At 44.6% G+C, this 12,312-nt stretch overlaps 1 protein-coding gene across 1 annotated transcript in view; it reads right to left on the bottom strand.

The window, feature by feature from the left end:
- HYDIN (HYDIN axonemal central pair apparatus protein) overlaps nucleotides 1-12,312 on the bottom strand; it is a 3,273,799-nt gene that overhangs the window by 183,336 nt on the left and 3,078,151 nt on the right. The window contains exons 79-80 of the mRNA XM_069654775.1: nucleotides 3,592-3,872; nucleotides 1,442-1,661 (exon numbers count right to left, since the gene is read on the bottom strand). Of these exons, the coding sequence (XP_069510876.1) occupies nucleotides 1,442-1,661; nucleotides 3,592-3,872 (501 nt within the window). The remainder of the gene's footprint in view (nucleotides 1-1,441; nucleotides 1,662-3,591; nucleotides 3,873-12,312) is intronic.

Raw genomic sequence — 12,312 nt, 5'->3', positions numbered from 1 at the left:
CTCACTAATCCCCCTCTATCATCTCCTGGGTGTCCGATTGCCGGCATGGGTGAGTTCCGACTGCCTAGTCGATATTGCTTGGTAAGGTGGGAAGGCTGATGGATGGGTTGCGTGGTGGGTGGGCTGCTGAGAATTAGTAGGGTGTAAGACGTTGACAATGGGGTTGTTTTTTCGTGTTGGACAAGTGGCCCAGATTACATATGCAGGAGTGCAGGGGGGGGATATGTTTTGAGCGCTTTCCTTCAGGTGAGGTGGTCCTCTACGTGGCGAATGGCTATAGGGAGAGAGTTCCAGATTGTGGGTGCTTGTGCTGAGAAGGAGCTCAGCCCCCATACAAGTTGATTTGGTCACTGGAATTACGAGTAGAAGTGCTGAGCCCGATCAGAGGTTTCTGTTCAGCCTGTAGCGAGTAAAAATTTGCAGCAAATATTCAGGTCCCTTGTTGTAGAAGGCTCAATGAGTGATATACATCCCCTTGAAGGAATTTCGCCGACTGACCAGAAACCAGTGGAGAACTAAGCGGGTGAGAGAGATTTGCTCTCTATGACCTAAAGCTAGGAGGAGTCTTGTAGCAGTATTTTGCACTCTTTGGAGTTTCCTCAGCTGCGAGGCAGGGTCTCCTAATTATAGTGTGTTGACATAATCTAGGCGTGAAAAGATGAATGCAGAAATAGTGGTGACTCTGTGTTGAAAGGTCAGGAAAGGGAAAATGCGGCACAGGATGCGTATGCGGAGGAGACAGCTTTTTAACACTGAGTTTATCTGATGGTGTAGTATAAGAGAACATAGGGGCAAAATGGAGAACAAATTGATTCAGATGATCAATGGTGTGGTGCAATCAATCATGCAGGTTAGGTTAAAAGAGGCTTTTGTTTTCAGGGCTGATGACTTCTAGTTTTAGAATGGTAAAATCCTGCAAACTGATTTGTTGAGGAATTCTTTTCCATTTTATGCCAGGAAATCGTGTTAATATTAGTGAACTCTAAACCCAATTCAAGTGGGTAAGGACATTCATAGGCAGTAACATGGGAAAAATATTTGGTATGATTTGGTGAGTTTTAAAGCAAAGCTCACACAACACACTGTATTAGATGCTGAATTGGGCTTCTCTGGTATCACTGCTACTTTTAAATAGCCAAACCATGTAATCTATCTAGGACACTAAGAATAGGGGTGGGGTATATTTCAGCATGACACAATGCTACAGGAGCATCTGGAAGAGGGTGAGGTGTGTACAGGTTGGTTAATTGAGAGGTATGGTGTTCAGATGAGTTAATGTTCTACATGGGGACAGGCCTCTCAAAGCACCCAAGCAGGGAAGGGCTCTCCAAAGTGTGTGAGCGATATTAAAGGGAGTCTTTCAAACAACATTTACCAATTCCTTCTCACCTACCTTACCCACCCACCCACTCTGATAATATTGATAATGCTGTACCAATACCTCTTTTGTGCTGGGTGCTCCTACACAGGAACCAGACAGAGTCAGCTTGAGTGGGGCACTTCCCTCGATAGAGCACTGCAGTCCTTCATAGCGGATATCCTGGCTTAGCTGCTTCGGGCTAAAAGTCACATCCAAAGCCACCTCCATGCCAGGGGTAATGTAACCCTGAGCAGGGCTGATGGAGCAATCTGGCTGAAACTGTTTTAAATTCCATTCAAACCTTTTAGGAGACAACATAAGAGAAAATCATGTTAAGTGTAAAAAATAGCACTGATAAATAAGGGCATATTTTAGGCATTGTTGGACACACATTGTTGGACACAAATTCTTTGTGAAAGACTGAAAAAATAATTTAAGGTTTTGAAAAACATTACACAGGCAACATTTTCCCCCACATATAAACAGGGTAGGCTAAAACATCAAATCAATATTTCTGAATTGGCGAATGACTAAAGCTATTTTAATCTAATATCAATGTAAATTGTACCCAACTTTGATTTTGCCACTATGGGTCCAAATGCAATATTGTGACTTTGTTCCTGGGAGGAGCATTGTGATTTGTGTTTGCCTTACTTTATGTGCTCATGCCCTGGAAGGTTTTTCTTCTTTGGTTTTCCTAATCTAGTATGCCCCCTGCTTTTATGATGCTCCTGGGGGTCCCAGGAACGTTTTGTATCATGCTGTAGTTTTGCTCTTTGGTTCACCACTGTAATTTGGGTGAAGGGATGTGATTCAGGAGGGGAGAGGCAGATAGATCTGCTATGCTACGGAAGAAGAGTGATCAATGTGCTGCCTGTGGGACAGCTGGGCCCTGGTGGAATGTAGTAAACCTCTTGTACCAGGTAGTGGAACATTAGGGTTGGTGCGCATGTACACATCCCATACATGCGCCACTTGAGACTCACATTATTGGATCAGGACGTCTACCTTCCCCCACACAGAACTCAAGGCCCAATCTTACTCTTACCCTCACTACAGTTCAGGTGGGCCCATGATGGGATTCTTCTTAATATAATTATATTTAATATCTCTTTACACACTGACATATTTTCAAGAGATGGGGGTTCCTATAAGTGTGTGAAATGTCCTTTTACACAGTAAAATATCACACTGGACTAGATATTCACTCACCTTCATGCAATATGGTAGCAAGCAATACGTCACACAGACGTACACAATCCTACCCCATACATTCTTCACCTATCCTTAATGTTTCCCTTCACATTCCTCTTTTATACAATCTACTCTTGACTCTGCTACACTTGGCAGCCAGGCTGAGGAGTCCCCAAATAATTATTCTGCGGTTTGCTTTGGATCAGTAATTACAAGCCCACGCAAATATGTCTCCACTCTTCAGTGGATCCACTTGAGCACATGTCAAACCCAAGCTACAAACTATGTCTAGCACTACGAGATGATCACTGGAAAGCTTCTATCAAAGTTGCCACAAACATTCGCTTCCCCTCACCTTCCCTAGTCTTTCTCCAAAACATTCCCTGTCAGTGGGTTGTCCAACACTGGGCCTCGAGGGCCGGAATCCTGACTGGTTTTCAGGTTATCCTTTATTAATATTCATGAGGAAAAATTATATGAGATTCCAAACATGTCATCTAAGCATTATCTATGTGCAGTGAAACATAGACATGCCACTACACATAGGACAATGTGGTAACATTCAATGTGTTGTCAGTTTCAGGCTACTGATCAAAATATATTAAGATGACAGTATCTATGTTCCTCATTCAAATACTAGACTCCAGTGTTTATTTCCATTTTCAGCAATGGACCGATTCCAGCTGGGTAAAACACTAGGCCCCCAACGTCCGTGTGAAACTAGCAGTGATGAAACATCCCGCCATCATTTTCCTAGTTTTAAACAAATTACTTTTAATCAAGTTTCAATTTTGGTCAATAAAAGTCGACATACTTTCTCACACAATAAGATGGGACTACAATGTTGCTAACTCTACAAGTGGCAATAAACTCTTTTTGCTTAACCATGTCATCCATCACTTATATAAAATGGCCCTATTATAGGGTGAGAATTGGCCAAGTTCTACATGCATACATTCAACTGAATGGAATGCCAGCCTGTCCTATCCTTAATGAAAGTTCACACGGGTGATCGTATATAAATTCATTAACATTACCTGGCCCCTATGTCACCCGTGTTTTGCATTATGACCCGCCGTGTTGTCACACTGTGCAACACTACTGCTCCAAAGGGGACATGTTCCACGTCGAGGCTGACTTCAATGCCCTGGCAGCAGCCGCGCAGCACGAAGAGTGCCCGTGACATGCCTGCACATTCCAACATCACCTCTTCAGCAAATGGTGGGATGCGACATTTGGGGGAGAAGGTAACCTCAACCTTGCAGGCCCCACCCTGGGGCATTAGCATCAACTCTGTTGAAGGTGAAATTCTAAGAACCTGCAAATAAGAGATACCAATTAGGGTTAGTAATTTCAATGATTCCTGCAACATCTTTAAGCAATGTCAATTTTAAGAAGCAGATACTTGCAATACAAATATTTTGGTTTTTAGTTTTGCAGTTCTGTATCATAGTGCAGGAAATGTGTTGCAACTGCCCAACTCAATGGTACTAATATTTTTCATTTTTAGAAATTCTTTCTTTGTCTATTACCATAAAAGAGATGAAAACACACACACACACAATAAATAGCATACAAATTTGGCCCAGATGACTTTACAGTGTCAAAATCTTAAAATCAGTGTTTCAAGTGAGCATGTCTGAAACAAAAGTCTCTGAGACAGGAGCACCTGAAACAATGTTTCTCTTGAGGTTTTTAAATGTTGCCAGTGGACGGTTTCAGAAAAAGATTAACACAACCAGGCATTTTGGTCAAAAGATTTTTCTCCTTGATCAATTTGCAAGCCTTTATTTGAGATCAACAAGCTGGTTTTTCATGTGTTGCTGGTCTTTGCGGCTCAAGTGTTTTAACAAGTAAAGATACATGAAAGTGACCCTTTAAGCAACCACCTAGACTCTCAATTGCTCAACTAAGAATGACATGTCTTTTTAAAGTCTTCTACATCTGAAGCTGCCAGCAACACTAAAGGTGCATTACCCAACACATCCATTCTTCCAAAGGTGAATCCAAAGAAGTGCAGACTTGTTTACACAACTTGGTCAACACTGGTTCTCGGCCATCCTCAAAAGTGAGACAGATGGTTAGACTTTTTTTCGAAAGCACTTCTTTTTATGTTTTATTTCCAACACTGAATCCACTCAAGGAATCCACCGTAGGGAGTCTCCATTGTGCCAACCGGGGAGCACTAGATGCTGTCAAGTTATTCTATATGCAATTTTCTCTCATCAATGCTTCAACAGAGTGACGTCACACTTACAAAGACCTCACAAGCCATGTCTGTTGTGATGTAGCCACAAACGGCACATAAAGAAGTCAGAGCAAACCTCATCAACATAACCTGCCAGACTAAAAGCCTGAACCTCCAACTGCTCACCCTTCTGCGTCAAGCAGCAAGTCTCATGGGCGCGGAATACCAGAAGCCTTGCTCATACGTCTGGAGATGGGTCCAGGTTGCATCAGCTGAACAAGTGATGAGAACAAGACGCTTCTTCCCCAGAGATTGTGAACAATCCGGGTGAGTCACGGATCGACTCTCCACACCACGGACATGCCTCCCAGTATTAGTTGAGGCAGTGCGAGCACTAACCTGAGAGGTGTTAACAGCTGTAAGATGTGCAAAATTGAGTAGACGAGGGACGGGCTGCAGTAGGTCCAGCGGTCTGATTGGTTAGTTTAGGGCTGTCAAGACAGTATAGACAGAGAAAGACAAAAGGTGCACAGCAATGCAGGCAGGCCTGACAAACTGGCGTAGAACAGGCAGGGCTGACTGACCGGTAAATGATCAGGCAGGTCAGCAGGGGGCAGAGCAGGTAATCAGGACAAGCAAAGGGCAGGACAAGAAGGCAGTGCAGACTAGCAGAAAAAGCAGGAAGAAAGGCAGAGCAGGCAGGCAGAAAAGGGCCAGTTTAAATGGCAGCAACTCTAGAAGGCAGGAAACACATTGGCCGGGAAAGGGGCAGTCACGAAGAGCGTCAAGACGCACTACCTTGCAAGTCTGCCCCGTTTATATATGATGCAGCAGTCACAATGAGGCCGTTGGACTGTGGCACCTTGCTATGGTGATTCAGAGGGGATGACCCAGTGATGGGAGTGCCGCATCACTTCAGGCCTTCATGGCGGTGTTCCAGGGAGCCGGGCTGCTCTGATGGCTTCCAGCCTGCCGCCTGACTGGGTGCCTCTTAACCACCTGACACACGGAGTGCCGCCACTGTGGGTATGGGTACCAGCGGCCGCAGGTAAGGGTGCCTGCTGGGGGCGCTTAGCCTGCTGGCAGATTTCACTGCTATTAGGAAGGCAGCCTTTCAGATGAAAAGGTCAAGCTCAAAGGAATCCATAGGCACACAGGTTTTCCCCATTTGAGAATTCCATCCCAAGTTCAGTTTCCACCATGTTCTAACAGGGGGCTGTGGGTGAAATAGATAATCAAAATGATGCCTAATGGCCTTTTTCTGCGAAGAAAAGAGATCTTTGTTCCTGTTTAAATAGGCACAGGAGCCGAAAGGTAGTGTTTATGTTGAGATGGATTCTCAGAACCAACTTTCGGGTGGATTTTGAGAGTCCAACTAATTGCGGTTAGCAGGAAAGACCCAAACCAAATCAAGGTAGGGTCAAGCAGAGCAGGAAGGCTTGGACTCAGGAGTGAGTGAGAGTGGTCTAGATCTACAATGAGACACACACAGAGCACGCCAATAATTCAAAAGTATACAACCATTTACCAGGCATAATACACTCAAAGCAATGGAAACATAAGGTAAGTTTTGTCAGACAACCACTATCATACGCATACGCATACATACAGCCACTGTTAGGGGACAGAACACTAACACTTTACCTTTAAAACTGTTAGGAAATAGTTAGCAATGTTAAGAGCAACATTTAGTAACTGTGTATGGTAAAGCAAATGAGAAGGAATAAACAGTCATTTAGAACCAGTTGGAGATGGGTAAGATAATTGCAAGAAAACAGAACACCCACTAGAACACTTATGTTATGGTCCCTAATGTGTTTTCTTTATTTGTTTATTTAAATCTGTTCTTATTTCAATCTTATTGTATTTAACAACATATGGATTAGTCACATCATTACCGGTACATACAATCTTGCATGACCTTCCCAAACCAATTCCCGAATATCCCAAATATACATCATCCAGCCCCAATTCCAGCCCCCTCTTTAGGCCTATCCCTCCTCTCTCTCCTCTCCATTACCAATTCCCCACCTCCTTTCCATTCAATCTTCTTCAGCTTCCCATATCTGCTCTCCTCATCCCTCCCTTCATTCCTCCTCCACCTACTCTCCATCCCTCCCGCCTAACAAATCTCCTCCCATCAGTGTGGTCTTAAGATCTGGCAACAATGTCAACTCATTTAACATATGCCCCCAGTCCATCTCTTCCTCACCCTTCTCCTCCTCCCCTCCCTGTATACATAAGATTTCTGATTTGGCCAGGCTCCACTGTTGAACATCCCTAAGCCGAAACTGTATTGCCAGACACTTGGGACATTTCCATGAAATTGCAATCATTCTCTTGGCTAAAATAAACAGAAATTGTAGCATCTTTTTCTGGGCTCTGTCCACCTTCCTCCCCGGCATCAGCCCCCATAAAGAGACGGGTGGCATACGCCAATAGGATCCATGCATAAGAGAATTGACCCTGGTTATCACCTCTTCCCAGTAAGTTATCACAGAGAATTCCCACACCATGTGCCAGAATCCTGCCGAACTTCCCCCAAATCGTGAACCTGTTGGTTGATGGCGTGAAGTTTCGATGGGGTTCATATATACCCTGTGTAAATGGTTGAATTGGATCAACCGGAACCCTGTATTCCTTGATACTTTACCTGTTCCCATATGCGAACCCATGTCTTCTCTGATATCGCAAACCCAACATCTCTTTCACATTTAGCCTTGATTCCCAGGTCCTGCTGCAGTACCCTTTTCTGAAGTCCCGTACACAGTCGCAAGATAATCCCTTTTCCTTTGCTGAGCGTCAGCACCATCTGCAGTACTAGGCCGACCTCTGGTTCCTCTGAAATATCTCCCCACATTACGGCCAACCTCTTTACCATCCCTCCATATGCGAGAAGAGAGACCTTCAAAAGAATCTTTCTGCCTGTCATATTTGTCCCTCCATTGTTCGAAGGTAAGTCATTTTCCATCTGAGAAGAAATCCCCAATCTTCAAGAATCCCTTGCCTCGCAGTCTCGTTGGAGCCATACTTCTCAATGTTTCCCACAGATTAACATTGAACCCTAAGGGAAGGTCTGGACTGTACCGTCAGGTTCCCATTTTGCATTACACACAGAAAGAGGTGCTTGGTTCAGAATAGTGCTTGGTGCAGTGTGTCACAGAACTGTTAGTGTATTAATTAAGGAACCCTGGGGTAAGAACATTTCTTACTTAACTTTCCCTTTCAGGAAACTGGAGTAGTCCCAATCCAAGATGGTGGGCCTGTAGTGGGACACTGATTGGCTGAAGGGAATTCTCTGTGATAGTTTTGAATCTTCACAAGATTCTAAACTGCCTTTCATTCAAGTCAACTCCAAGGAAGGTCACAGCTACATGAGGCTCCAGTGAAAAATAAGACTAACTATAGCATCTAAGAAGTAAGGAACAAGGAAACCCAATCCCAGGCGATCCAGTAAAGGAAGGAACAGATAAGTGACTGTAGAAAAATCGAGTTTAAAATACAAGATGACCACGGTTACGTGTTAAAACCTCTGAACAGTGTTCCTCTACAAAATTGTCCTCTAAAGAAAAAGAAGAACGTGAATGAGAGACTGTTTTTAAGATGTTTCTGTACCAATGTTAAAAGAGCTATAAGCAATTGTAAATAGAGTTTTCGACATGGATTCATGCGATCCGGATAGTGCGCGACATCAGCTGAGTGAATGTCAAGTAGTGAATCAGTTAGAGCGAAGTGTGCATAACCGCACATAAAGCATTAATCCTTTGTTTCTTGAAGATATTAAATGCGTGATTTCATCAGGCAGAAGCGGGCACTTTAGAGTAAAGCACCTTATGATACGTCGCAGCATCAGCAACGTTGTTTGACAAGGACCATGCCGCGAATAGCTGACAGAGTGAGCTGCACAGGATATGTGAAGCTCTGATAGCTTCAACGGTGTCCAGGCATCAGCGGTGTGTTCGTGTAGAAGTGGAGTGAGCAGTTGTTGTGCGGAGCAGTGCGGATCACGTGAAGAAAGTGTTTTTTCAAAGGAAGGAAGTTATTAGTAAGTGAAAGACAAGAGTTAAAGTAACAAGACAAGTTCTAGTTAAGACAATATGTTATGAGGAGATTGTAACCCATTTCAGGAGAAGAAGACAGTGTTGTCCACAGTAGTTTAAGGTTTTCGGTTTTCAAAAGTTGAGCTCAAAGAGCATTTAAAAACATTTCTGAGGAGTGATAAAAGAGAATCCGAGAAGAAAAATATTGCACACTTCCAAAGGAGAGCAGCTAAAAAGTCCAGTACCAATTTAAGAATACATATTGTTCAATAAGCAGGAAGAAAAGGGTATTAAAGAAGCTAGTTCTAGTTTCAGAAAAGAAACTGTAAAAGTTTAGGCAGAAAAACACTTCAGAAGCAAGCAGAGCCAGAGTAAAAACATTTGCTAGAGAGTTACCTCCAAGCTTGGTGCAGAGGTAGACAGGTAACCCAGGGAACCAAGGGAACTAGAACAAATAATGGGAAATTAACAGTAACCAATAGATGCATTTGTTTGCAGGTTTCCTGGAGGTGCACGGTTCTGAGGAAGAGGCTTCCGTAGGAGACCTGTACTTTTGTTATTTTAACCACTTCCCCTATCCCCCCCGGCCTTGTCACCTCAGTAGTGATAATCAAAAGATTGCTCGGAGGAATTGACAAAGGTGCCTGGAGGACTCATATGCTCCTGCAGGATTCAGAGCTGGGACCTGAGATGTGAAGCTTGCACAGCAGTTTACCCCACACCTCCCAAAGGACTTTGTATATATTTTCTTTCCCAGTAGATCCCATCAGGTCCCACAACAGTTCAATAACCTGCCTGCATCGCGGGAGGGAGCCCAACAGCCATCCTAAGTCCCCCTTTGGGGAGTTGTCCCACCAAACTATGGCCTATAATTGGGCTGCCATGAAGTATTTTTCAAAATCCAGAAGGGATAACCCTGTGTCCTGATGCAGCCATCAGAGCATCTCCAGAGCTACTCTTCGCCTTCCTGTACCACACAGTAATTGCCCTATCTTCAAGGCCAGCATTTAAAAAAACACCTTTTTTATGATATATGGCATATTGACAAAGTAATACAATAACTGAGGGAGGACCACCATTTTAGACAAGATTATTCGCCTCATTAATGACAACGATAACACTTTGCAGAAATCCACTGCGTCCCCAATACCCGTCAATGCCCTGCCCATATTGTACACAAAGGTCTCCTCCATATCATGAAATATCTGTACTCCCAGATAATGAAAACATTCAAATTCCCACTTTATCTCGCATTCTGGGAATGTTTCCCTTCGCCTTTCCTGCAAAGCCATCAATAGAAGAGACTTTTTTGTATTCACTGGGTGTAACGCTCACCTGATTCCCGCAGAGGCGCCGGTCTTGACTGGGTGAATGCCGTATCTTCTAAGGTGATGTGTAACACACGGTTGGCTCTTTGGGCTGGACCTCTGTGCACTGTATTTCTGACTCGAAGAGTAAGATGTCTGCAGATAGAAAATATGGGATTAATGAACTGGGGTTATTGGGTGCCTCTCTCCTCTTCCCTTTCTCTTCTCCTGTAGAACCCCAAAGGTTAACACCCTCACCTTAGGTAAGTGAACGCCGAGCTCTCCATCTGCCTCGGAGCAGGGTGCCGTAACCAGTTCCTTCACTGGATAAGGGTGCAGGCCTCTTGACCTCAGAGGACTGCTGTCCGTCGTTAACTGCACGAAGGGTAAGTTCTGGGCGCTTCAAATGTCTTAAAAGTCTTTTGTAATGATATCTCTTGTTTTGCAGAGTTCCGGCGATGGCGGATTGCGGGCTGATGAGAGTTGAGGATCGAACCCGCGTGAGGAATAGAAGCGCCTGGAAGCACGTAGGTAAGCGCTTGTAGCCTGCTTCACGATGCGCACTAACTGTCCCTTTTATCTTGCAGGTACAAGTTCGGAGCTTTAGAGAAGCTGAAGGGTGCTGGAATACCCACTGGATTCGGCGTGGGAAGGAGTAATGGCACGTGAGTAATAAAGTTGCCCAATGTCTTTAAACGCACCTTCTTTTGTCTTTCAGATGCGGGATGCAGCGCCGAAGGCCTCCGGAGCGTGCGAAGAGCTGGTAAGCTTTTGTCTTTCAGATGCCGGAATGCAGTGCGAAGACCTCCGGAACATGCGAAGAGTAGGTAAGCCTTTGTCTTTCAGATGCCGGAATGCAGCGCGAGGCGTTGGTGACAGCCGATGAACCAGGTAAGAGATGCGCTGCCACTGAAGACCGTAGTGCTAACCTGTTCTTTCTTTGTCTTTACAGGTGCTGCTGAAGACTGGATTCCAGGATGGTAAGCCTTTGTTTCCTTAGGCCCAGGATCAGAAGCAGAAGACACGATGAGCGTTCTGCTGCAGAGAATGCAGAATAACGCAAAGCAAGATTCATCCATCGGGTGTGGTTTAAATAGCCTCCTGTAGTGCTTAGGTGTCTCCTTCCACAGCCACGCCTAGGTAAGAAAAGAGTTCCTGCTTTCCAGAAGAGTTCCAGTGTTCTGAACCTAGGGAGTGGTTCCTGCCTCACCCAACAGGAAAAGTAGTCCCAAACAGAAGAGGATCAGGGGTTCAACTGGCAGGTAAGTAAGCAGCATGGTCTGCTGCAGGTAAGTCCACCCAAGCATTATGAGCCTGGCGCTTCCAGCGCTGGGACTGGGCATCTTTATGAGCCTGGTGCCACTGGCGCCAGGACAGGGTCCAAAAGGTCCCAATTGGGACTGGCTGGCACTCGGAACCGGGGTTATGGGTCTGCTTCCAAGGGAGTCGGGCAAGTCCTGATCTTTTGGAAGCAGAGATCATGACACTGGGATCCCACATAATCTTCACATGTTGCTCAATACTACGAATATAATTGGGACGTTCTTCAAAGGGTTACTTACATATAACAAGACATAATCCACATACAATCAGATGTTGTGAAGAATTCCAGGAATCTTGATCCCTGTTTCCGGGATATATTTTCTAAAGTATCCCGCTAACGGCTCCAGTGCCATAGCAAATAATATCGAGGACACAGGGCACCCCTGCCTGGTATCCCTTTCCAATGCCTAGCGCAAAGAAACACATCCCCCTGTCTTCACCCTCACCATCGGGTCCTTATAGAGAAGTTTAATCCATTGCATTATGCCTGGTCGCAAAATCAATGCATCCAGTACCTTTAAAGAGCTATGCCCATTCTAATGAATCGAAAGCCTTGACTGCGGCTAAGGCTGCTAATGCGAGTTCTTCATTAGCATATTGCACATGTTCCATAATATAATACAAGCGCCTGAGGTTGATTGAGGTACTACTCCCCCCCACAAAAAGCATTGGTCCGGATGCACTAACCCTGGTGCCGCCTTTGACAGTCTCAGTGCAATGATTTTCCCTAGGATTTTTGCATCAATATTAATTAAAGAAATCGATCTGTACGATTCACAATGACTCGGGTCTTTCCGGGATTTCAGTAGCACCGTAATTAGTGCTGCTCGTAATGTTTCTGTGGGAATCCCCTTATCATATGCCTCATCATACACCAGAGGAACTAAAAGATTAGTGTAC

The sequence above is a fragment of the Ambystoma mexicanum genome, chromosome 1p, assembly GCF_040938575.1.
Source record: "Ambystoma mexicanum isolate Mex_15411 chromosome 1p, UKY_AmexF1_1, whole genome shotgun sequence".
Classification (NCBI taxonomy): Eukaryota; Metazoa; Chordata; class Amphibia; order Caudata; family Ambystomatidae; genus Ambystoma; species Ambystoma mexicanum.
The sequence above is the reverse complement of the archived record's forward strand: the minus strand, read 5'-3'. Positions and strand labels throughout refer to the sequence as shown.